Here is a 27,072-nt window from a genome sequence, read left to right as displayed (position 1 = left end):
GGAAGAACCATAATATTTTCTTATTCCCGGACTTTGCAAGTTAGACAAGAGAGAAACACGATCAGTTCAAGGAATGTAAGAAACTCTTACATCAGCGAAAGATCACTTTTGCTCTGATGTTTCCGGCCAAACTGAGAATAGAAACGAAGGTCGGTCGCAAAGTATTTACATGTCCCAATCAGGCAAAGTCTTTTATTGAATCAATGGGTGAGTAAATCATTGGGTGTTTCTCATGTGAATGGGTCGACTCGCTGTACTACTCTGGCTTTTGAGGAAGCTGGGCGTCATTTTGGTTTCTTTTTTCTTTTTGCGTTGGCTCCGCCGAGTGGCTGGAGCTTGTTTTGTGAATAACACTTTTCCTTAAAGAAACCTTTGCATTGACGAAAGATTACTTTTGAATTGAAGTTCCCGGCCAGTTTGAGAGTGGACACTATGGATGACCACAAAATATCTACATGCTCACACAAAGGATGTCTTTTATAAAGTTGACGGATTGTGTAAGTCATGGTATATATTTTTATGCGGCCTCTGAGTGAATTGACTCGACCATCCGGGGGAACCGGGATGCCGGTTTTGTTTCTTTTTGTATTGGTTCCGCCTAGCGGCTGGAGCTTGTTCTATTGAATAACACTCCTTTGGAACAGCTGTGGATTAATCTGTTCGTTCTTCGTGCTTATTCCTCCTGCTGGCTGTAGTTTGTTTTGTTGAGTATTTTTACGGGACATTGGAATGATTACGTCGTCCGTTGAACTCATAACAGCCGGCTAACTAAACATTTGTCTGTCTGTCCGAGGAATCTGAACGGTTTTATATCGACTGGAATTTGTTTTGTGGAATATCACACCTTTGAGACAGTTCTGTGAATGAATCTACACGTTCTTTGTGTTCATTCTTCCTATTTGCTGGGGTTTATTTTACAAAGTATTTTCTGTTATGTAATTTTGCCTCACAAATTTGTGAGGCAAAATTGAGCAATCCGATGGCAAAGTTGACGTGGGGGCTCGTGGGCGTTCATGGACCTTTTGAGTTTTAAGGGATTGTCGCCGGTTGGCGCTTTCGTGCGCGTGGTAAATGTGCACGTTTTTCTTTTTTCTGTTTGTTTTGTTCGGGGGGAAGTTCGGGGTTTGATTGTTTCACTAATGAGGAATGTGGTCTGTATAATTTTGTTTTTGACACACAATTTATTTTTTCTACTATATCAAAATGTCAAATGTTAATATGAGTGTATTATCTCTCCCCACATGGAATGTAAATGGGTTGGGGCACCACATAAAAAGAAAGAAGGTTATTACTTTTTTTAAACGTAAGAAATATGATATAGTGTTTCTTCAAGAAACATATCTCTTCCCGCAGGAAGCTGAAAAATTTGGGAAGATATGGGGTGGACATGTTTTCTTTAGTGCTGGCTCAAGTACGAGCAAGGGAGTCATTATATTGGTAAATAAACATTTACAATTCAAATGTCTCAAACAGATTAAAGATAAATTAGGAAGAGTCATTATTGTTTTAGCTGAAATTCAAGGGCAAAGGTTGATTTTGGCTAATATTTACGCACCTAAGGCTGATGATCAGGGCTTTTTTATAGATCTTGAAGGGATGCTGCAAACCGCTGGCACCCCTCATGATATAATATTGGGAGGAGACTTTAATCTTTTGATGGATTCAGTCCTTGATCACAGTGAAGCAAAAGTGTGTAAACCCCCTAGAGCAACATTGACACTTCACAGGATGTGTAAAAATCTGAGTTTAGAGGTGTTGCCATATACAGAGAAAAAGAAATCATATAGTTGGCGCCTTAAGATGGCGCCGAGTATGGCTGCTGCGTTGCGAGCTCCGATACAACATGGTAGTGTTTTGTTTGTTTTGTTCACAATTCTTATGTTTTTTGTCTTGGATGTTGTCTGCCTTATTGTCTACGACAGACAAACACTTTTGGACATTGGTTCAGCAATTTCACACCGTAAACCGGACTTCAAATTCCTCAATGCCGACCCGCTGTTTACAAACACGCAAGCGGAGCCCTTTGTCTGGGCAGTCCGGACGCGGAAACACAGGAGGAAAAGGGGAAACAGAGCCGGCGTTCTCATCAGAGTAAGACGCCACGCAAATCGACCCCCGCTACCCAGTATTCTACTGGCAAATGTTCAGTCTCTGGACAACAAGCTCTGCGAGCTGAAAGCGCGGATCTCTTTCCAATGAGAGACGAGGGACTGCTGCATTATCTGCCTCACGGAAACTTGGATGTCTGCGGAGATTCCAGACTCAGCCACTGAACCCGCAGTGTACATCAGGGTGTACATCCTGCCACAAGCCAACACAGACCAGGCACTCAAGGAACTATATGGGAGTATAAGTGAGCAGGAAACCGCGCACCCTGAGGCCGCGTTCATTGTGACCGGGGACTTTAATAAAGCCAGTTTCAAATCAGTCGCACCAAAATACCACCAGCACATTAGTTTCAACACACGAGGGGACCGGGTTTTGGACCATTGCTACTCTCCCTTCCAGGATGGCTACAAATCCCTCCCCCGCCCACCATTTGGCAAATCGGACCACTCTTCCATTCTGCTTCTGCCCGCTTACAGGCAGAAACTGAAACAGGAAGCACCCACCCTCAGAATGATCCAGTGCTGGTCGGACCAATCAGACTCTATGCTACAGGACTGTTTTGATCACACGGACTGGGAGATGTTCCGGTCCTCCTCTGATGATGACATCGAGCTTTACGCTGGTAGCGTAATGTGTTTCATCAAAAAGTGCGTGGAGGACGTTGTTCCGACCAGAACAACACGGATCTATCCGAACCAGAATCCATGGATAAATAGCGATGTTTGCGCGGCACTTAATGTGCGGACCTCTGCTTTCAATTCCGGGAACGTGGAGGAGCATAAACAAGCCAGTTATGCCCTTTGATCAGAACAGCAAAACGCCAGTATAGGAACAAGATTGAAGGACAGTTTAACACCACCAACTCTAGAAGCATGTGGCAGGGAATTAACATCATCACGGACTTTAAAGGGAATAAAAACTCCGCCATGAACACCGCTGCCTCTCTCCCGGATGAGCTAAATACTTTTTATGCTAGTTTTGAGGGAAATAACACCTCCCTTGCGGAGAGAGCTCTCGCGGCTGAAGCTACAGAGGTTAGTCCACTCTCCGTCTCTGTAGCGGATGTAACCCGATCCTTCCGACGGGTGAATATCCGCATTCCGGGCCACGTCATCAGAGCGTGCGCAAACCAGCTGGCTGGTGTTTTTATGGACATTTTCAACCTTTCCCTTTCTTTGTCTGTAGTCCCCACATGCTTTAAAACATCCACCATTGTGCCTGTTCCAAAGCAATCAAAAATAACTTGCTTAAATGACTGATGTCCTGTTGCTCTGACCCCCATCATCAGCAAATGCTTTGAGAGACTAATCAAAGATTACATCTGCTCTGTGCTGCCTCTCTCTCTAGACCCATTGCAGTTTGCTTACCGCAACAACCGCTCCACTGATGTTGCCATTGCATCTACAATACACACTGCTCTCTCCCACCTGGAAAAAAAGAACACTTATGTGAGAATGCTGTTTGTAGACTACAGCTCAGCATTCAACACCATAGTGCCCTCCAAGCTAGATGAGAAACTCTGGGCTCTGGGTTTAAACAGCTCGCTGTGCAGCTGGATCCTGGACTTCCTGTCAAGCAGACACCAGGTGGTTAGAATAGGCAGCAACATCTCCTCATCGCTGACCCTCAACACTGGAGCCCCACAGGGCTGTGTTCTCAGCCCACTCTTGTATTCCTTGTACACACATGACAAGGTGGCAACACATAGCTCCAATGCCATCATTAAGTTTGCTGATGACATGACGGTGGTAGGTCTGATCACTGACAATGATGAAACAGCCTACAGAGAGGAGGTGCACACTCTGACACACTGGTGTCAGGAGCACAACCTCTCCCTCGATGTCAGTAAGACAAAGGAGCTTGTGGTGGACTTCAGAAGAAAAGACAGAGAACACAGTCCCATCACCATCAATGGAGCACCAGTGGAGAGAGTCAGCAGCTTCAAGTTCCTGGGTGTCCACATCACTGAGGAACTCACAAGGTCCATGCACACTGAAGTCGTTGTGAAGAAGGCTCATCAGTGCCTCTTCTTCCTGAGACGGCTGCGGAAGTTTGGAATGAACCACCACATCCTCACATGGTTCTACACCTATACTGTAGAGAGCATCCTGACTGTCTGCATCTCCGCCTGGTACGGCAATAGCACAGCCCACAACCGCAAAGCACTGCAAAGGGTGGTGCGAACTGCCAGACACATCATCAGAGGTGAGCTTCCCTCCCTCCAGGACATATATACCAGGTGGTGTGTGAAAAAAGCTCGGAGGATCATCAGAGACTCCAGCCACCCGAGCCATGGGCTGTTCTCACTGCTACCATCAGGCAGGTGGTATCGTAGCATCAGGACCCGCACCAGCTGACTCCATGATAGCTTCTTCCCCCAAGCAATCAGACTTTTGAACTCTTGATCTCCCACGATCAAAATACATCAGCACTGGACTTTATTACTCTTACTCTTATATCTCACACCGGACTGTCATAAATTATATTATTATATTATATTCTCTCTTAACAACTTACTATCAACCGACAGCCTGAATGTCAATACAGTACAATACAACCTACTGTACATTCTATATATACTACTATATATACTTTTTTTTTTATTGAATAATGTGTATCTATATTGTGTGTATTGTATACTGTACAGTGTATGTTATTATTTGTATATTGTGTTGTGTGTAATTATGTGTATATTAGACTTTAAACTGTGTTGTGTTAATTTGATGTTATTGTAAATTGGTATATGTCTCATCACTGTCACGACTGCTATGTTGATCAGAACTGCACCCAAGAATTTCACACACCATTGCACTTGTGTATATGGTTGTGTGACAATAAAAGTGATTTGATTTGATTTGATTTAATGTGTCCCTTTTGCAAAATCCTGATTTCCAACAAATGCTAAAGACTGGACTACCAACTGGTCCTCAGTATCCTCTGTGGGCGTGGCTTGGGAGGCACTTAAGGCGGTTCTTAGGGGTCAGATCATACAGTATGCCTCATTCATTAAAAAATCCAAAGCACAAGAACTCGTGGAGTTGGAAGAAAATATTAAAAGTGCAGAGGCAGAGCTGAAGCACTGTATGTCAGCTGATGGCCTCAGAGAATTGACCCGATTGAAATATAGATATAATACTATTTTGTCGTGGAAAGTGGAGTTTTGGTTATTCAGGGCAAGACAGTCATACTTTGAGTCGGGTGACAAGGTAGGGAAGCTTTTGGCTAGATATATAAAGCAGAAAGAGTCTCTTTCTATCATTCCCTCAGTGAAATCTGCTGGTGGTGAAATTTTTACCTCGGCCATGGATATTAATAATGCTTTTAAAGAATTCTACCTTGATCTCTATAGTTCCTCATCTTCGTCTACTGATGAAGATATTAGAAACTTTGTGGAACCATTAGAACTTCCTAAACTGACGATTGAGCAAAAAAACTTGATTCTGAGATAACCTTGGAGGAGCTTGATTAGGTAATTAAGTCCCTACCTACTGGCAAGGCTCCGGGGCCAGATGGTTTTGCTGCAGAATTTTTTAGATCCTATGCTACAGAACTGGCTCCACTTTTGTTAGAAGTTTATACTGAATCATTAAAGAATGGAAAGCTTCCTCCAACCATGACACAAGCCCAGATCAGTCTGATTCTTAAAAAGGACAAAGATCCAAGCGAGTGTAAAAGTTACCATCCAATCTCCCTGATCCAATTAGATGTAAAAATATTGTCAAAAATTCTGGCTAACCGATTAAGTAAGGTTATGACATCTCTTATACATATAGATCAGGTGGGATTAATTCGGAGCCATAGCTCTTCTGATAACATCAGGCGTTTCATCAATATCATGTGGTCAGTAGCGAATGATCAGTCTCCAGTCACTGACATCTCACTTGAAGCCAAAAAGGGATTTGATATGGTAGAATGGGATTATCTTTTTAAGATTTTGGAAATGTATGGGTTCGGGAGTACATTTATTGTTTGGATTAAGTTACTTTATAAACAGCCCATAGCAGCGGTACAGACAAATGGATTAATTTCAGATTATTTTACTCTGAATAGGGGCACTCGGCAGGGTTGCCCTCTTTCCCCATTATTGTTCTGTCTTGCCCTGGAACCTTTAGCAGCCGCGATAAGAAAGGAGGATGATTTTCCAGGGGTGACGGCGGGAGGTGTGGCACATAAACTTCTGCTTTAAGCAGATGATATTTTATTATTCGTCTCCGACCCCACTAGATCTATGCCTTGCCTCCACAGAATTATTAATTCCTTTTCCAAGTTCTCAGGATACAAAGTCAATTGGTCTAAATCCGAAGCTTTGGCTTTGACAGCATACTGTCCAGTAAAGGCCTTCCAGCCGGGCGCCTTCCAGTGGCCCAAACAGGGCATTAAGTATTTGGGAATTTTATTCCCAGCAAATTTGTCTGATTTAGTCAGAGTTAATGTTGATCCCTTAATAAAAAGGTTTTCGAATGATGTGGACAGGTGGGCTTCATTACACTTATCGATGATTGGGAAGGTTAAAGTAATTAAAATGAATTGTATTCCAAAATTCAACTACCTGTTACAGTCTCTCCCAATAGATGTCCCCCTCTCTTATTTCAAGCAATTTGATAGCATAGCGAAGTCCTTCATTTGGAATGGTAAGTGTGCCAGGTTAAATTTCAATAAGTTACATAGGCCGATTGACAAAGGTGGGTTAGGCCTACCCAAGATTTTGTTTTATTAATATGCATTCGGTCTCAGACATTTGGCTCATTGGTCGCTTCCACCTGAGAGAGCCCCTCCCTGGTTTTGTATCGAAAAGGAAGCTCTTGCCCCATCTCGCCTCTGCATAGCCTTTCGATCAAATTATTCGGAGAAGTTAAGTCACACCCCGTTATTTTAAATTTACACTCGAAATGGACAAAAGTGTCCAGAGTGTTTAATTCGGATATTTATTTAAACGTAGCCTCGAGCATATGGCAGAACCCTAAACTATGCATTAAAAAGTCCCCTTTCTGTTGGTCAGATTGGATTGTGAGGGGGGTTAATACACTCGGTGACCTATATTAGAGTGGAGTATTGAGTCCTTTTGAAAATTTGGTTCAAAATTTTGGATTTTATAAGTATATAATTTTATAAGTATTTACAGCTGCAGCACCTACTCTGCACTGTTTTTGGGAGTGGCACGCACCCCACCCCCCCTCCCCACCCCCCACCCCGCAATTGCGGCAGATACTCTGGGAGTGGTGATTACTGCTTTTGGAAAAGGTCATGAGGCATCAGTGTATTACTCCCTGCTAATTCAGAGTCTGGGGGACGGAGCTTTAAATTCCCTCAAAAGATTATGGGAGGAAGATTTAAATTTGTTTTTGGAGGAGGGAGTGTGGGCTAGGATTCTTAAAAACATCAAGTCTGCATCTAGAGATGCAAGGGTGCGCCTTATGCAATTTAAGATTCTACATAGATTTTATTGGACCCCTTCTAAATTGTATAGACTCTGATTAGATCTTAAGGACACACCCACCTGCTGGCGATGCCATTTAGAAGATGAAGACACCGCCCATGTTTTTTGGGGGTGTCGTAAGATACAGGAGTTCTGGTTGAGGGTCCAGAATTTTATGGCCGACGTATTGGGTACTCGGATCGCCTTTTGCCCCAGGCTCTGTATTTTGGGTGACGGGGCGGTCATTGATGTAGGAGATAAGTACATGAAGAATTGGATCCTGGCCGGTGTTATGGTGGGCAGACAGGTTATCCTTAGAGGATGGAAGTCAGCTGGAGTCCCCTCGTTTCATGAGTGGTGCGAGGAGATGGGCAGGGTGGCAGCTTGGGAAGAGTTGTCATATAGAAGGCTAGGCAAAATGGATATGTTCATCAGGAGGTGGGGCAGCTATTTGGCCTTTTTGGAGGGCTCTCGGGGAGGGACAGTGGAGGGAGACGTGTTGTTTTAAATGTGTATGTTGTAGCCTTTTTGTTTTTGAACATATACTTTTTTTAAATGCATTTCTAAATATTTTCTTCTATTTTATTGTTCGTTTGTGTGTCTTTGTCAATTGTATTTGACCACTGGGGTATCTGTTTGTGTTGGTTGGTGGGGTGGGGTGGTCAGTGTTCGGGAGGAAGGGTTGTAAATAATATAATATGATTCCAAATATTCTGTTATATATATATATATATATATATATATATATATGTTATATGGAATCAATAAAAACTTTTAATAACAAAAAACCACCTGCCTAAAATTGTGTAGGTCCCCCTCGTGCTGTCAAAACAGCGCCAATCCGCATCTCCGAAAAGCATTCCGAGATGCTATTCTTCTCACCACAATTGTACAGAGCAGTTATCTGAGTTTCCATAGACTTTGTCAGTTCTAACCAGTCTGGCAATTCTCTGTTGACCTCTCTCATCAACAAGGCATTTCCGTCCACAGAACTGCCCCTCACTGGATGTTTTTTGTTTTTGGCACCATTCTGAGAAAATTCTAGAGACTGTTGTGTGTGAAAATCCCAGGAGATCAACAGTTACAAAAAAAAAAAACTCAAACCAGCCCGTCTGGCACCAACAATCATCCATGTGATTATTTAATAAGCCAATCATGTGGCAGCAGTGCAGTGCAGTGCATAAAATCATGTAGATACAGGTCAGGAGCTACAGTTAATGTTCACATCAACCATAAGAATGGAGAAAAATATGATCTCAGTGATTTGGAGCGTGGCATGATTGTTTGCTACTGAAAAGCTACTTGACTGAAAAACTAGTCAAGCTACCACATCGCTACTCAGAAATGTACTTAAGCTAATAAGCTACTGCCCATCACTGCAAACTATCTTGGTATTACATTGATGTTGTAATACAAGTACATTTAAAAAACAAAAATGATCATGTGAGACAACAGAAGTTGTTCCTGTCTGTACAGGAATGACTGATAGGAAAACAAGTGAATACAAACCTTAACTTTATTGAGGAAGATTCCTCTCAGGACAGGGAGCAAAAATGACAGTTAAAAAAACAGGTTTTTATCCAGTTTGGCAAAGATAAACCAGTGGTGGGTTATTTTGACCCAGCAACTTGGGTTGGCTGTGGTGACCGCAAAATAACACCAACACAACACATTTGTTATGAGATGGTTCTTCTAATGAATCACTCAAAACTACTCACTAACACACTTTACCGGTTTGAATCAGTCTGATGTGTCTTTTACTGAATCAGTTCGGAGTGGTTACTGAATAAACATTCGTCATGTCTGACATGAAATGTCTTGTCTATTTAAAGGTTTGTTAAATGTAAATTAGTCACTAGATGTGACAGCGTGTACCTTAAGATACACATTTGCAATATGCTGTGGCAAATGAAATTTAAATATTAAAATGAAATGGTACCAATGCACACAAGGTGATGGTGGGTCCTGGAAAAGCAGAATTCTTAAGTAAACACTGGTTTGAATTTGGTTTGTTTTGTTTTTTTAAATGCACTCACCCTCATGCCAGATGTGTATTACTTTTTTTCTGCTGAACACAAATGAAGATTTTTAGAAGATTATTTCAGCTCTGTAGGTCCATACAATGTAAGTGAATGGTGACCAAAACTCTGACGGTCCAAATATCACAAAGGCATCATAAAATTGTCCACACGACTCATTTAATCAATGTCTTCTGAAGCGATCCAATTGGTTTTGGGTGAGAACAGACCAAAATGTAAATCCTTTTTCACAATAAATCTTGACAGCAGTCTCCTTTGCGATCTTAATTTTAAGATCGATTACACTTCCTATAGTGCCATCTAGCGCTCTGCCCAGGTATCAAGCGCTCGAAAGTGAAATCGAGTTTGAAATCATGATCGTGCCTAGAAAATACAATGGCAAGATGTACAATTGAGTTACATGTTGGTTTGTTCTTACCCAAAACCAATTATATCGCTTCAGAAGACATTAAACCAATCCAAGAGTCGCTTGGAATAATTTTATGATGCCTTTGTGATATTTGGACCTTAAGAGTTCTGGCCACCATTCATTGCATTGCATGGGCCTACAGAGCTGAGATATTCTTCTAAAAATTTTCATTTGTGTCCAGCAGAAGAAAAAAAAAAAAAACAAAGTCATTAGGGTGAGTACATGGTAAGAAAATTTTCATTTCTGAGTGAACTATTCCTTTAATTCTCTTTGGAACAATTTAAATCCACGTTTTAACAGCAATATGATTTCATCCTGTCAGGGATAGAAAAGGCAGCACATTCAGAGAACGATCCACCAAATTAGTTTCAATTTGTTCCACATGAAACATCAAAAGGACATTTGGATACTGCATTGCTCATATCATAAAAAATCTTTAACAATTCATCTCTCTCGAAGTACAAAAACTGTGGGAGTCTGAAATATTAATGGCCGTTTCCATATTCTTATCATTCAAACGTGCAGTCCATCATCTTTAAAGATGATGTTTTTTTTTTTCTTAATATAATCCAAACCGTCTAGAAAACAATGCGTTACTTTTTTTTCAGAAACACAGCACATGTTTGCCCAGCTGGTATGCATTTTATTCAGTTGTTTTCTTTTTAAGGTAATACAGCAACAACAAATTCACCAACAGTTCATTCATAAAATCCTCCAAGCCTCCCTTAAAATATCAAAGCCACTGTAAGCCCACAAAGCCAATCCAAACAAATGAAGACTCTGTAAATTCTAGATTTCCATGTGCATATGCAATCCTATAGCTCAAAGGAGCTCATAGAGATTTCAGGTATTTTATTAAAACTCTGTTCTAGTGTAGATTCTGGTGGAATCTGGTATTGAGTCTATTTGTTGAGTTTGGCCATGTAGCACAGATGTCAAGGTGGGTGATGATAACGGGACAGGCGTTAGTTGGCTTTGGCACGCAACTGTGCTCTCTTGCCCGTCACGGCCTGGAAGCCGGTCTTGATGCTGGCAACTGAGCATCGGGAGTGACACGTCTCGCACTGCAGGAAGTACAGACGCGTGTCCTTCTGCAAGATTGTGTCAGGAGACCGACACGTGTGGCATGTGACATATTCCTCTGCACAGGGGACAAAAAAAAACTAATTATGAGGATGAGTTCATATTCTGTTTGCCAAATTAATGTTCAAATACGTCTTTGTCTTCATTTTCAACAGTATATCTATTGTTACCATTTAAAACCTAGCACAATCCACTTAAAATATTGTCTGAAAAGTGTTTGTGCTGTCATTCTTTTAAAATAAATGTTACTCAGATATTTTTCTATATAATGCAATGACATTCATACATTGTTGAATTATAGAAATGTGTTTACTCTGTGACAATCAATCAAACAAACACTTACTTATATATCTTCGTAAGACATTCTCTATCTGTTTCTGCTGGAATCTGCCTTTAATGACAAGCTGATTATTTCCATCTATAGACCCACTGCAAAGTGAAAATATTGGTTATTAACACAGCTCTTCAATGTCAGTTTTCATGTTAAAAACAGAACCGTGTAAATAATTTCTCAATATGAAATCATGTGGTATTTTTAAGGGAACCACCTCAAATTACAATTTCTTTAGTATTTAGGGCTGATTAATCTCATAATTTTTCAGTTAATCGCGATTAATCTCAGATTTTTATAGTAGTAAAATTTGACTCTATATATACTTATTTCTGAGAACCTGTAAATATCCAGGAGGCATGTGTCCGATGAGATACATATCGCTTGCGTTTTCAGCACCAAAACCAGCTCAGTAATCTTTTAATAATGCCTTTTGAAACTATCACAGGGTTAACCTGACTCTTTATAGTAACAATGTTATAGTGATTCCACTTTCAACTGATTAAGGTTTCATTTTTCTTGTAGAACACCTCTGTGAAATGTTCTGGTGGGAGGTTTCAGGCCAAACAGAGACCATGGAAAAATAAACCGACAGTTTGGGACACTGGGATGATATATTAATTGGGTCCAGTCATGTTCCCAATTAAAGGAATATTCTGTGTTCAGTACAAGTAAAGATCAATCAACAGCATTTGTGGCATAATGTTGACTACCACAAAAATTTATTTTGACATCCTTTCTTTTCTTTAAAAAAAAAAAAAAAAAGCAGCAGCAAAAATTGAGGTTACAGTGAGTCACAATGGAAGTGAATTAGGACACTTTTTGGAGGGTTTAAAAGGTAGAAATGTGAATCTTATGATTTCATCAAATTTGAGTTAAACAAGTGAAAACATGCATTTTTGTAAAACAAATTTAGCTGTAAAGTGGTTTAAATCATAGTTTTTACAACCGTTTTGGGGTTTACAGCTTTACATCATCATGGCAACGAAGTTGTAAAAATTGGATATAACTTTACATAGAAACGGTTAGTAAGCGATTTTATCACACTAAAATCATGTTTACATGCATACTGTTTATGTCTTGTGGCTATACTTTTAAAACAGCGAGTAATGTATCGTTTACAGATTGGCCCCCATTCACTTCCATTGTAAGTGCATCAATGTAACCCAGATTGTTGCTTTTTTTTTTTTTTTTAAAGGAGGGACCAACTGAAATTAATTTATTTGCCACAAGTGCTGATGATTGACCTTTACTTGTATCGAACACAAAATATTCCTTTAAACAAACAATATCCCGTTTACATATTTCATAAAAAATTAAAAATAACAACTAGATTTCTACACCTTTTGAGGAACATTTCAGTAGTGCTTGGCCGTGCGGAACTTGCCAGCATAAAGCTAGGGTGTTAAAGGTGGTTGCTAAGGTGTTCGTAGTTGCCTTCTCTTAAGCTAGTTGTTATGCGGCTGCTAGGGTGTTCTGGGAGTTTTTCCTAGGGTGTTGCTCAGAGGTGGCTTAGGTCCCTCCTTAAATGTGTGGTAGGTTTATGGGACTTCTTTGCCCATTTTATTTTCCGCCAGGTAAAAATCGTATGTCAGACTGCTTAGGAGAGTCAATAAAACTTAAGAATAGTCTCCTCAATAATATAATATAATATCATGTAATGACTCACCTTGTACCCAACTCAGCCAGCAAAAAAGCCAAAAGATGTTTTGGCTGTCGGTGCAACCTGACAAAAGACAAAATTAGTGTGTAAGAGACATTACAAGTATTTAAAGAAGGGATCATGGTCTCAGGCTTAATTATTCTGTAGACATCGTTATGTGGTTCTGAATTATTCTGTTTTTAACTGAAACATCTGATATAGATTCTAATATTTCATTACAGTCCTAGTTATACAATGCATAGTTGATGTTTATTTAATTTTAAGGGTAAAAGTTAATAAATTCTTAATCCTGAGAATTTGTTATCTGACAAACTTATGAGACACATTTTGTTTTATATGGTTATATAAAGAAAAAAAGTAAAACTTTGCCACTGAAAATCAAATTCAGCTGGCAAAAATGGTAAAAGTTAATTTAAAAAGTAGGGATGTGCACGGATAGTTGACATTCGGCTAACCACTCTACACGCCATTATTCGAATACCAAAATTACTATTCGGTTCTTCTACACATGCAATAGAGGTCTTCAACACGACCCGAACTCAATGAGTTCTGAGTGACAAACCGTTGGGTTTGGTCAGTTTTTCAAGTATAGGGCGAATTAGGGACTGTTCAAAAATGCTTTTCGGGGGGGGGGGGCCTGGGTATCTCAGCAAGTAAAGACGCTGACTACCACACCTGGAGTCGCAAGTTGGAATCCAGGGCGTGCTGAGTGACTCCAGTCAGGCTTCCTATGCAACCAATTGGCCTGGTTGCTAGGGAGGGTAGAGTCACATTGGGTTAAACTCCTCGTGGTCTAATGTGGTTCTCACTCTTGGTGGGGTGTGTGTGGATGCTGCAAAGAATAGCGTGAAGCCTCCACACACGCTAGGTCTCCACGGTAACGCGCTCAACAAGCCACGTGATAAGATGCGCGGACTGATGGTCTCAGACGCGGAGGAAACTGAGATTCATCCTCCGCCACCCGGATTGAGGCGAGTCACTACGCCATCATAGTTAGAGCGCATTGGGAATTGGGTGAAAAAAAAAAAAAAAAAAGCTTTTCTGTGCATCTGCCCTGTTTTTCTATGTAGTGTTAACACGCTGGACAGACGTCTTTGATGCGCTGAATCTCGCCGTTTTCTTTTTGAGCGTCTCGCGCAGAAAATATTTTTAGACACCAAGTTAAAAAGAGCTTCTTTTTTTTTAATAAACGTATCATGAAAAAGTTCAGGTTGCAAAGAGGACTTCATGTGAGTGTTAAACATGATTCCAGGTTGTTTTTCACCATGGAAAATTTCAGTGCTTTATAAATGGCATGACAATGTTTTTCCTTTTGCTCTGGTGTGCATTTTTACGTACAATAGTTAGACAAGTTCAATGGCATTTGATTTTAAACCATTTAAAAATCAAAGCACACCGAAGAGGCCGTTTAACCGCAGCAGTGTTAACTCCACGCGAATGACAATACCCAAGTTCACTGTCTCAAGGAAATGTCAGCACGCCCGGACAGAGAACATATACTACATACTGTGACAATTTGATTATTTTTGCTTAAGTTTAAGGTGAGATTTTTTCATTTGAAGATCTATGTATTTTGCTATTTAGGCTCATAGCTCACTGTGCACTTTATTTGCTGCTATTTTGAGTGTTTGAGGAAATTCCATTGCAATAAACTTTCTTTATTCCCGTGTCCCGACGAAAAACTGATTAACCATTCATGAAATCTTGCGGTTAACCGAATGTAAAAAACAGAAACCGTACATGTCCCTAGTAAAAAGCCCCCTAATGTAAAAGTTAATTTTTGACATGTTGGCAGTCATGGAGACACTTGACATGCACTTGAGAAGTCATAAGAACATCTATCCTACTGGGCATCCCAAAGTACACAGATAATGGTTAACTTTCCAGTTGTTCCCATTATTCCAACAGAAGCCAAAGTAAAAATCTTTTTAAAGCCTTTAATGACATTAACAATTTTGACTCACAGCTTGCAGATGTCTGTGAAATTTACAAAGGAGGTCTTCTTTGTGCCAACTCTGACAACCTGAGGAGGCTTCATCACAAACTTCCTCTTCTCTCCTGCAACCATGTCTGGATTTTTTTCCCGCATGATGTTAAAGACTCTGTTCAAAAGCTGAGAAACAATGTGATATTATCAGTCTTTTTTCATTTCTGAAAAACAGAAGCAAGGAGTCATTATCTAGGGAACATTGATGGCGCAAAACTAAAACTAATAGAGGGGTTCAAGTATATTGGGGTTACACATAATCCTTTATAAAATGTGAAAATATCCAGATGGATTCCATATCGCTTCTGAAGACATGGATTAAATCACTGGTGTTACAAAGATTACCTTTATGCTGCCTTTATGTGCTTTTTGGAGCTTCAAAGATATGGCCACAATTTACTTGCATTGTATGTACCTACAGAGCTGAAATATTCTTCTGAAAAACGTAATTTTTGTTCTTCAGAAAATAGAAAGTCATACACATCTGGGATGGCACGAGGTTGAGTAAATGATGAGAGAATTTTCATTTATGAACTATTGCTTTAACTATTGTCAAGATTTAAAAAAAGGCTGCCTACAAAAGAACAGCCTTAAACGGTACCTAAATAGCTCCCTCTCTATTGGTTTACATTATTTTCCCTGCCGATGTGGCCTAGGTGATTGCCTCTGAAATGACGTTCCTTTTGAGCTGAGTTTCTAGAAGAATGATAATGAGGATGTTTTTTTTTTTTTTGTTTTTTTTTTATGAAGTTTATGAATCGTGCACAATAAGACCAGAAAAATGTGAATCAGGATCAATGATCAGGTTTCTTGCCAATAAATCTACTAGATGGCGGCAGCCTTGTTATCCTGAGCTTTATTTAATTGAAAATGTTCTGTAACACTCAGATGCCTCGTTTACCTCATCATATGTGTAGTCTCTCTCTGAACCCGCCCAGGCAGGACCCGTCTGTGTGCTGAATGTGATGTCATCTGTGTTTTTACTGTCGTCATCTTCAACACCTTTCAAACAAACAGCAGAGAATCTGATTGCAAGCGTAACATTGGAGGTATTGAACAGAACATCAAAACTAAAATCATGTACTGTACTTACCATCATCTTTGCTCTGACTGTCTGTGTCATCTTGGAAATCTTTGACTTTTCTTGTTTTCTTTTTCTTAGCGGGCAGCATTAAGTCATCGTCCTCAAATGTCTCTGATGGCTCGGTTTCAATCTTCAGCTCCTAGAAATATTCCATTTATTTAGTTTAAGATAACGCAAGTAAAAGGTTTGTTAAACAGAGTTAAAGCCAAGAAAATGTCTTGTGTAAGTTGAGATGCCAAGGCCACTGAAGCATAACACATGTTTTCATGGTCAAAACATATTTCAAAGAAAAACAATTATGGCGGTGAATTCAACAAAAGGCATGCAACAGTATGTGCAAACATTTCACTGACCTTCATTCCTTCTTCAAGCTCAGCATCAAAAATCTTGTCTTTTTTCGATTTCTTTTTCTTTTTCTTCTGGTTGAAGAAGTTCAGGTCGTCCAGGTCATCTGATGTTTCTGAATCACAATGGGAACATCACCAAGAGAGAACAAATCAAGGTATCAATTTTCAGTCAAACAAGCCAGAATTTTTAGATTTCAGTTTTGACTTGGTCAATTTTTTATCATGTTCCACAAGTTACAAAAATATAATTTTTCACCATTTTGTTCACATTTTAGCTTTTAAAAATTTACAAATCCATGTATTACATCAATATGATATTTTTCATATATTATATAATTTTTTTACATGTTTATTTTTGAATGCAATAAAACAAAATCTACCATTTACAAGTATTTACATTGATTTGTAGAACAGGTGCTAAACATAGGTACTTTAAGAAAACTGGCAGTAAAGAGTGTCTGTAAATGAGGAAATATTAACGAGAGCCTTCGTCGTCGAATGGCTTCTTTACCTCTGTGCTATTTGTGATTAAAATTAAATGTTAATGTTTTGTTGTTTTTGATCAACAATTGACTGTTAGAAAAGGGTACAAATGAGACATTACTCAATAACAAATGGATTGCACGGATCTTGTCTTTGGACACACATTACACAGAACGAGTCAAAACAAACTTTCTGTCAATAGGCAGTGAAAGGATCTCACAGCTTATAACTTCTCCACTATACTAGTCAATCACTGGTGAGTGAAATCTGAACATTTACCAGCCAGTAGCTAATCACAGACATTTTTAGTCACATAGCACAAAATTGGGTCTCTTATGCGAGTGATTTACTTGCATTGTATAGAGTTGTGCATAGAGTAAGAGATCGATCTTGGGATTTAAGAATAAATATTGTTCAAATGAAGACTGCAATTCATCAGAAAATCAATATTTTCCCAGTCTTAGTAAAGTTTGTAATTTCTGCACCAATAGTGGCAACAAACAGAATTGCAAAAATACTGACTTGGAACAACATGATAGCGAGTAAATGACAGAATTTTAATTTAATTGAAATACACCTTTACTGAACAAAAGAAACAAACACATTGATGCAAGAAAGAATGGGATGCTCTTTACCTTTCTTCCTCCCCTCATCTTCATCAAAATCTATCTCTTTCTCCTCCCCTACATCAGCCTCGGTCTCTTTCATCTCCAGTTGCTGGCCTTCATCGCCCTCTCCTCCATCTTCCTCCAGCATGAAAGGCTTCTTCTTTTTCTTCTTCTTTTTGGTCATGTTGGGGTCAAATATCATCTGCAAGGAAGATGCGCTTAATGATGTGACGCAACAACAATGACAGTCAACCAACATTACCTGATGCAGAAATTAATAGGAAACTCTTTACACCATCAAAAAGCTCAAAACGATGCTGACAAGCAATCACAATCTAACTACACTAATCATTGTTTGATTTGCAAGCGTAGATCTGATATCAACTGTGATTAGTTTCAGAAATGTGGAATATTGGTGTTTGTGGTCCTAATTTTGCTTTGCACAAATACAGTTGCTCTGGAAAAAGACGGTGTGGTTGTTTCAAGGAGCACAATACAACAATACTTGAACAAAAATAAGCTGCGTGGTAGAGTTGCCAGAAAGAAGCCAATGCCACAAAAAAGCCGGGTTACAATAAGCCCGACAACACCTTGACAAGCCTCACGGTTCTGGCACACTGTAATTTGGAGTGACGAGACCAAAATAGAGTTTTATGGTCACAACCATAAGCGCTATGTTTGGAGAGGGGTCAACAAGTATTGTGCTCCTTGAAACAACCACACCGTCTTTTTCCAGAGCAGCCTGTATTTCTCCTGAGGTTACCTGTGGGTTTTTCTTTGTATCCCAAACAATTCTTCTGGCAGTTGTGGCTGAAATCTTTCTTGGTCTACCTGACCTTGGCTTGGTATCAAGAGATCCCTGAATTTTCCACTTCTTAATAAGTGATTGAACAGTACTGACTGACATTTTCAAGGCTTTGGATATCTTTTTATATCCTTTTCCATATTTATAAAGTTCCATTACCTTGTTATGCAGGTCTTTTGATAGTTCTTTTCTGCTCCCCATGGCTAAGTATCTAGCCTGCTCAGTGCATCCACATGAGAGCTAACAAACTCATTAACTATTTATACACAGACACTAATTGCAATTTAAAAAGCCACAGGTGTGGGAAATTAACCTTTAATTGCCATTTAAACCTGTGTGTGTCACCTTGTGTGTCTGTAACAAGGCCAAACATTCAAGGGTATGTAAACTTTTGATCAGGGCCATTTGGGTGATTTCTGTTATCATTATGATTTAAAAAGGAGCCAAACAACTATGTGACAATAAATGGCTTCATATGATCACTATCCTTAAATAAGACATTTTTTTTGCATGATCAGTCATATTTTCAAAATCAAGGCCTAAATTTCACAACTTCTGCCAAGGTATGCAAACTTTTGAGCACAACTGTATATTAATTATTTGAGAGAGATTCACTCAATTTTCATTTAGAGTGATGGTAACATCGGGGAGTATCAGATGTTAATTGTAATATGGTACTTAATGATTATCGTATTTATGCAACATGGTATTTAAAGATTACCATGGTACATGATGATATCCAAAATACCATAATATTACCATGTCCACAAAATCATGGTACAATTACCATAGTACCAGGGTGCAGTGATGGTATCAGGTAGTAATACCATGGAACTCTGATATATATACCATGTGCCATTGTATTTACAGTGATCGAGGTACTTCAAACAGAATATTGCGGTCCTACCTCGGTAGATGATACTGGTACACATCCAAAATAACATGGTATCACGATGGTACTATGTCCAAAAAAAAAAAACTTAGTATTACCATGGTAAATGTCAAAAAAACACCATGGTAATACTATATTCAAACTACAATGGTATCACCATGGAAGTTGTCCAAATCACCATGGTATTCCTATTGTACCATGCCCACATAATCATGGTATTACCATAGTACATATGCAAAAAACTATGGTACTATTATGGTACATGCCCACAGAACCACTGTATTACCATGGTACCATGCCCAAACAACTATGGCAATACCATGGTACACGACCACAAGGATACCATGGTATTACCAATGGAACATGTCCAGAAAAGCACAGTACTTTGATACCATGTGCCATAGTATATTCACTATACTCAGAGGTACGTCAAAGAATACCATGTTCCTGCCATTGCTTGTACATATTCAAAATACAATGGTGTTTCCATGGTAACATGTCCAAAAACAAGGAATTTCCAGGGTAAATCTCCAAAACACCATGATAGTGCCATGTCCCAACAAAATGGGTATTATTATGGTACAATATCCACAAATGAATGGTTTACCACAGTACAAAACAATGGTATTACCATGATATGTCCACAAAACCACGGTCCTAATATGGTATCATGTCCGAAAAACATGGCAGCACCATTGTCCAATGTCCAAACAATCATGGTAGTACCATGTAATATAACAACAAAAATACCATGGTATTACCGAGGCAACGTCCAGAAACAAATTGTGTTACCATGGTACTTTGATAGACCATGTACCTTAGTATTTTTTCACATTACTCCTAGGTACTTCAAAGAATACCATGGTTCTACCATTGTACATAATATTCAAAATATGATAGTATTCCCAGTGTTTCCCCTATATGCATTCAGGAGCAGCGCTGCGCCGCTGCTGAATTATGAGCACCGCTATTATCTATTGACATTTCACATGGTTCATTAAGATCCATGATGCAACGTAACACTTGCCAGCACCAGTCAGTTGCACATTTATACTGCGTGCAGTCAGATGGGACACCTGTATGAAGTGAAAGGGACCCCACCATATATAAGCACGTATTTACAGTGACGCCATCGTATAGCAGCCCATCAAAGGCTGTTCGCGAGTGCATACACATACACAACAGAGAAGCAGGAGGCCCGACATGATACCTGACATGATACCTCTTCTAGCGGAAAGACTTTTACTCTGACAACTTCTTTGGCAAAGGTAGTAGAAAAATAGGGCTCCAGACTGCAACTAAATGGTAGCATCTTGCAATCATTTTTCCCACCAGTGAGACTTACGTTTTTTTTTAGCAGTCAAAGTCGACTTCAAAGTTTGCCAACTCTCGTTGTTTGCGCGACACGTCTGTTTTCTGTTTCGTATGAGAAAAAAACTGAACATAACAGCACTAGCCACTACCCAGATCAATTATCAGCCAGCACAACGAACATAGCAGCGCCAGCGCAGAGCAGTCTCACCCACGCAGCGCAAATCATTATAAACAGCGCTGTGAGAAACGTGGCGCGAGACACGAAACTAATTTGAATTGGGCTGTGGAAAAACCCAATGAAAACCCTTAGTGTCTCTTGCCTTGGTGATTTAATGAGTTTAAAACCACGTTTAACTGCACAACATTATAAACAACACTGACCAGAACATAAATTATAAGGCTGTACAACCTACACATCACCACCCTAACAAAACTGCCCCTTGGATTTACTATAGTAACACTTACTGTGTAAACAATGGTACTTTGGCAGATGTGCAATGTGTTATATTCATACTAAATATTTGTATATTATTTATATAGTCCTATTAAATAATTTCTGTTACAATTATGTCAGTTTCAAAAAGTTTCTATTATGTTTTTATAGTTTCTTTCATTTCATAACAACAATGCTATAGTTTTGTTGAAGCTACTTACTATTGTAGTAAGGAGCCATGCTTGATTTTACCAGTGACTACCTGTGATCTAGTTACAAATTTCACTTAAAACTATGGACAGTAATGTAGGAACCATGGCAACTTTTCATAATTATTATGGACCAAGCAATCAGTTTTTCTTCGGTGTAAAATCTGTTCTAGAATCTGCTCTTTGATTGCAAGAAAAAGTAACTGGCTTTGTTTGCCTTCAGAAATACAAAGAGATGACTGTACTTCAAGTCAAAATCAATGCTATATGTTGTAATGTGCATTTCAGGGACAAAATAATATAAAATATATATTAATGTCACCAGTATTTCCCACAGGGTTTTTTGAGACTGTGGTGGGTGGACCTCGTACCTTCTAGGGGGGTCCGGGGGAATGCTCCCCAGTAAGAATATTTTGTACATTTTAAAGTTAAATGCATCAATCTGCTGCACTTTGAGAGCAAAATTAAGAGGCTAGATCTATGAAGAACTTTGCGCTCTAGCAGTAATTTAATCATAAATGCACTGGTTGTATCGTGGTGATGACATGGCAAAAAAAGTCACACCCACAAAGCATAAATGGGACAGAGTTTAACATAGTTCAAAAACTGAGCTGAAACTACTCTGACCTCCTACCCCTTTCCCTGCTGTCAAAATCACCTGCTGTCCCTCCCTCAGGGGAGGCTGTCTCCCCTGCTGCCCCTATGGGATGTACCTGCCCTGCTGGCCCTCTCTGAATGTCTGTCCCTCTATAAGAGTCTCTCCTGCTGCCTCTTCTGCTACAAAGAAACAAGTAACGTTAAAATTCCACTGTTACTCCAGTTTATTTCTTGACAAAAGCCTATGAATAATCTGTTTGGCTATTGACTTGCCATCTAATGGCACTTTTCCACTGCACGTTACGGTTCGACTCGACTCTGCTCGCTTTACTTTTCTGAGCTTGCTTTTCCACTGCAGTTTAGTGCCGCCTCAACGTGGGTGGGATTATAGGCTGATCGTCATAGTTGCGCCACCTCTACTGCCGTGACATCATCTTAAACGCGACACAAACATTACTGACCATAAACAACAACACGACCGCTAGCTGTTAGCTACTAGCTCATTGTGCTGCATAAAGCAGTTGTTGCATGGTGATTTTACACAAGTGTAACAGTTAAATTGGCCTGGTTGTTTTCGAAGCAAGCTTTCCAGTAGCTGGTCAACTAAATAAAGTGAAGCTTTCAAGCAGAATATAAAGTTAACGTAACAAAACGTACCATCCTCCATCGTGGACTCCAACAACGCCGAGTCCAGGGCACTCACTCTCTCATTGCTCGCCGATCTATTGCCATAGATAGCGTCCATTTGATCGAACCACTTCCACTTTCTTCTGTTTGAACCACTCCGGCTGTTGTGGTCCTTGATGGTTCTGTAGTCACTTTTAAGTTTTTTTTTTAACTTTTCCCTACACTATTGGTAGGTCCGGTGTAGGGAGCCAACAGCTGAGACACTTCCTGAAAGATTCGTTTTGCGTCGTTTCATTCGTCGCTGCACCTCGTTTATTGACCACGTCATGGTGTTGCGCACAGCCATTTCTTTTTACAATTCGAAAGTCACGTGAACAAATGATATTGCTGTCGCTGTTGCGAACTTTAAAACTAGCGGGTTGATGTCCCGTGTCGCAAATCCAGTGACACTGGTAGTGACGATTCTCTCTGACCAATCAGTGATCTGCAGGGTTATGACGTCACATTTAGTATCGGCTCGGCTCGCTTGGAACCTCGACCGAGGTGGTACTAAAAAAAGAACCAGGTACTATCCACAGTGGAAAACCCCCAAAAAGCGAGCATAGTCGAGCTGTACCGTACAGTGGAAAAGCCCCATAACTATGCTATCTATCCTAGCTAGCTTCCTCTGTAGCTGTTTCTTCCTCATCTGATCGCTCTCTCTCCTTGAAAAATTGGTCAATCACTTGTCCGGAGAGAAAAAAGGACATTTAAGTTACATGCTCAAGTAACATGTCAAAGTTTCTGTTGTATGTTTCCTAAAATTACGACCGATGCCCAACCTAATAGCGTACCTATGCAATCAACTCAATTCTCTGGGACAGAAATGTAAACTGCACTAAGTAGGGGAGGAGGTTATTGTCATATGGTAATTATTTTGTTACATGTGTTAGTCAAATAAAGAAAAGCCTACATCACCTCCATTAACAGCAAAGATGCTCATAGTTCTATGGAATGAGATCTACTTTTTCATCATGTTACTGCAGCAATATCTACCATGTACAATAAAGGCTATGCATTATCACAATACCAAAATTTCAGTAGTCTGTTGTGAAATTTGATGATTTTCAAAACCAGCTTCAATACAACAACATATAATAACACTAACTAATATGTTAATTATGGAAGAATGGTTTCAAGTTCTTAAGTAATTATTCAAGACTAGTAAACAGTCAGTAATAAAATAATAAAAAACAGCAATGAATAGAAATAGATTAAAAATAATAGAACAAATTAAAAAAATTCTGTGTTTTTTAACAGCTTTAAAAGTTTTTAACAGCAGTAGGCTATCAAGTATTCAAGTAAACATTCAGAATAAAATGCAACATAAAACTACTACTGGTCTTCATTGTATGATTATTATGCATTAATACTTTTAAAGCTACTCAGTCAAGAGCAGTGAGTGTTTTCTTGTTATGGTTGTTTGATTATTATAATGACACTACACTAGACAGCAGTAGGTCTATTAGCTTACATTTATACTTACAAGTCCGACATTTTAAAACAAATCTGCTTTTTTCTCCGCCGTTTACGTTCACTTTAGACATCACTCCCTGTGTTTACATGAATACCTCACCAAGACGGGCATTTTGGTGGAATTTTGAAATGTATTTGACCGTTCAGGTGCGCATTAGTGCGAGCATTTTCGGAACACACGCGCATGTTCAGCACACACACATACGCCGCTTGTCAATCAAACAGGGCGTGGCTGTTACTAGATCGCTAGCGAATTTTAAAATTATGCACTGACTGGGGCTGACTGACCAGGAGAGAGAGATGCTTTGCCGAAGCAACGGCACAAAACACAACGTTATATCTCTCTTATGTTATTATGAGAAGTGCCATAATATTTTTGGGCCGCCACAGTCTAGGTAATCAATGGGAAACACTGTGTCACAATTTTTATTAGTTTTTTATCATTAATTATTATTCAATTATTTTTTTTTTAAATTAAGGACAAAAAATATTTATTTTTCTACTGTTGCTACTAAATCAGGTGCTGGTGCCACCATCTGTAGAACTTGGTGGCATCAGTGCCACCGCACTCATATGTTAGTCTGGAGCTCTGTGGTGACATGTTATGTTCTGTTAGATAGGTTTATATTTTCTATTGGTGTTTTTTTTTTTTTTCCTTTTCTCCCCAATTCGGAATGCCCAATTCACAGTGCGCTCTAAGTCCTCGTGGTGGCGGAGTGACTTGCCTCAATCTGGGTGGCAAAGGACAAATCTCAGTTGCCTCCGCGTCTGAGACCGTCAATCCACACATCTTATCAGCACGTGTGGAGGCTTCACGCTATTCAGCATCCACGCACAACTCACCACGTGCCCCACCGAGAGCGAGAACCACGTTATAGCGACCACGAGGAGGTTACCCCATGTGACTCTACCCTCCCTAGCAACCGGGCCAATTTGGTTGCTTAGGCTGGAGTCACTCAGCACGCCCTGGATTCGAACTCGCGACTCCAGGGGTGCTAGTCAGCATCTTTACTCGCTGAGCTACCCAGGCCCCCCATTAGTGTTTGTTTAATAAAAATAGTGAAAGTGATTTTCTGAGCGCTTCAAGTGTCAAAAGCTCCAGTAAAAAATAAACACACATGACAAGGCGAACGTGAATAACCCATCTATAATGATTCTAAGGTCATTTTAAGCTATTACTCCACCGACGTGCGTTAAAATGGGTCGTGAATGTGCTCACAAAAAAAGAAATCCTAGGGGAAAACACTGTTTCTCATGGTAACGTCCAAAAAACGTGTTTTTTCCTGGGTAAATGTCCAAAATACCATGATAGTACCATGATAGTACCTTGTCCCAAAAAATTTTATTACCATGGCACCATGTCCACAAAATCCAGGTATCCCATAGTTCAAAACTGAGGTACTATCATGGTATGTCTACAGAACCATAGTATTATCATGGTACCATGTCCCAGAAACACGGCAGCACCATTATACATGGTATTTCAAATGGTCTTTCGCTGGTAACATGTCCAAAAGCATGGTATTTCCAGGGTAAGTGTCCAAAACACCACGATAGTGCCATGTCCCAACAAAAATGGTATTACTATGGTACAATGTCCACAAATTCATGGTTTACCACAGTACGAAACAATGGTACTACCATGGTATGTCCACAAAACCATGGTACTACCCTGGGACCATGTCCCAAAAACATGGCAGCAACACTGTACAATGTCTAAACAATCATGGTATTACCATGGTACTTGTCACCAAAAACATGGTATTATCATAGTAACTTGTTCAGACGTCATATGGTATTACAACTGTACATGTTCAAAAAAACATGGCAGTACGTGTTTTGTTAGTTAAATGACATGATGGCTAGAAAAACGCAAGATGTTTATTACCTCATCAGCTGACAGTGGCCAAAAACGATCTAGAAAAGACGAACTGGTGCACATGTGTCTGCTCACAGCCTTTACTAGCAGGCCGGGCCCAATTGTACTTCCCTTTTGACTGTCTAAATAAAACCGTTATTAAAATTATAATCATGTTTCACACAGTTTAATTGCTTACCTCGTCCCCTGACATGTTTGCGTTCGGTTGTGATTGTGAAGACGCTAGAAGGGAAATTAAGCGTTAAAATAGACTATTTTGGCGGTGCACCCTTCCTCGCTCAGCGCGTTGCTCTCGAGAGGCCGGGCGGGCAGAGTTCCGGACACATGCGCGATAGGTGACTGCGCAATGCATGATGGAAGTTGTAGTTTCGGGTGTATTATCATACTGATGAAGTTTTCTGATTTTTTGGGCTCGGCCAAATGCGCATATTTTCAAAGAAAAACAATAAATAAAAAAAACAGCATTTACAGACGCAGAATTGCTTCTTTGTGGTAGTTTATGTCATTTAAAATATATTAACATTTTAGAACGTTCATGAATAACCCATTAAGCATTATTGCATTATACAATGCTTATAGACAATTAAAACTAAAAATGCATTAATGTATTTATGAATGTCATAAATGTTTTATTTGATAGATATAAATGTTGATGAACTAGCTACTAATCTATTAAGAATCAAGCCTACCTACAGTTATATGTTTACTAATGGCAAATGGAAGTATAAAGTGTCATCAATATATTATTAGTTTATTAGTGGCTTAAGGAGATCTGTCAGGACTGATGTAGTTTGGTGCTGCCTGTAAGGTTAAAAACTAAAATTTGAAAAAGGTTTATCAGAGAAGGTGTCCTTTGTCATGTATGAAGAATCTTTTGTTAAATAAAAAATACAAAAATACTTTTATGTGATACAATAGACCATGGGAAATAATGCTCGAATTTGTTTCCAAACTGCAGGGCTTATGGAGTTGTAAACCTGCCTAAAGGAGATTTAAGTGGCTGCTCCATTCCAACAATCCAGGCTTCACTATCCTCAGCCAGGTAAACCAGACCTTGGGGTACCCTTCAAATTATGTAATTTATAATGATTTTGCAGACCTTTTTATTCCTCTAATCTGTTTAAAATTGCAGTGGGGTTCCTGGCAAAGACAGCTAAAACTCTTTCCTGCATTCTCCATTTAGGGCTGCATTTTTTATTTATCATCAGAGGTACTGGTCATGAAAACAACTTTACTTCTTGA

General features: G+C 39.5%; 2 protein-coding genes across 2 annotated transcripts in view; one reads left to right on the top strand and one right to left on the bottom strand.

Moving 5' to 3' along the window:
* Window positions 1-10,595: 10,595 nt before the first annotated feature.
* Window positions 10,596-26,171, bottom strand: LOC127448907 (eukaryotic translation initiation factor 2 subunit 2-like). Its single transcript, XM_051711850.1, has 9 exons — window positions 26,009-26,171; window positions 17,587-17,761; window positions 16,475-16,581; window positions 16,131-16,260; window positions 15,939-16,039; window positions 15,015-15,163; window positions 13,057-13,113; window positions 11,400-11,485; window positions 10,596-11,114 (listed from the first exon to the last, which is right to left on the bottom strand). Exons 1-9 carry the CDS (start codon window positions 26,021-26,023, stop codon window positions 10,939-10,941), a joined length of 996 nt encoding a protein of 331 aa, XP_051567810.1. The 5' UTR covers window positions 26,024-26,171; the 3' UTR covers window positions 10,596-10,938.
* LOC127448916 (agouti-signaling protein-like) overlaps window positions 16,496-27,072 on the top strand; it is a 24,514-nt gene continuing 13,937 nt past the window's right edge. The window contains exons 1-2 of the mRNA XM_051711863.1: window positions 16,496-16,623; window positions 26,789-26,872. Coding sequence (XP_051567823.1) covers window positions 16,592-16,623; window positions 26,789-26,872 — 116 coding nt within the window. The 5' untranslated portion in view covers window positions 16,496-16,591. The remainder of the gene's footprint in view (window positions 16,624-26,788; window positions 26,873-27,072) is intronic.

The sequence above is a fragment of the Myxocyprinus asiaticus genome, chromosome 12, assembly GCF_019703515.2.
Source record: "Myxocyprinus asiaticus isolate MX2 ecotype Aquarium Trade chromosome 12, UBuf_Myxa_2, whole genome shotgun sequence".
Classification (NCBI taxonomy): Eukaryota; Metazoa; Chordata; class Actinopteri; order Cypriniformes; family Catostomidae; genus Myxocyprinus; species Myxocyprinus asiaticus.
Note: the sequence above shows the minus strand (reverse complement) of the source record. Positions and strands in the feature narration are given on the sequence as shown.

Excerpts from the sequence above, each read along its gene's own strand:
- LOC127448907 (XM_051711850.1), bottom strand. Across the intron at positions 16,040-16,130 it reads CAGTCAGAGCAAAGATGATG|GTGTTGAAGATGACGACAGT; the intron begins GTAAGTACAGTA and ends TTTGTTTGAAAG. Across the intron at positions 13,114-15,014 it reads TTCACAGACATCTGCAAGCT|GTTGCACCGACAGCCAAAAC; the intron begins GTGAGTCAAAAT and ends GTCTTTTGTCAG.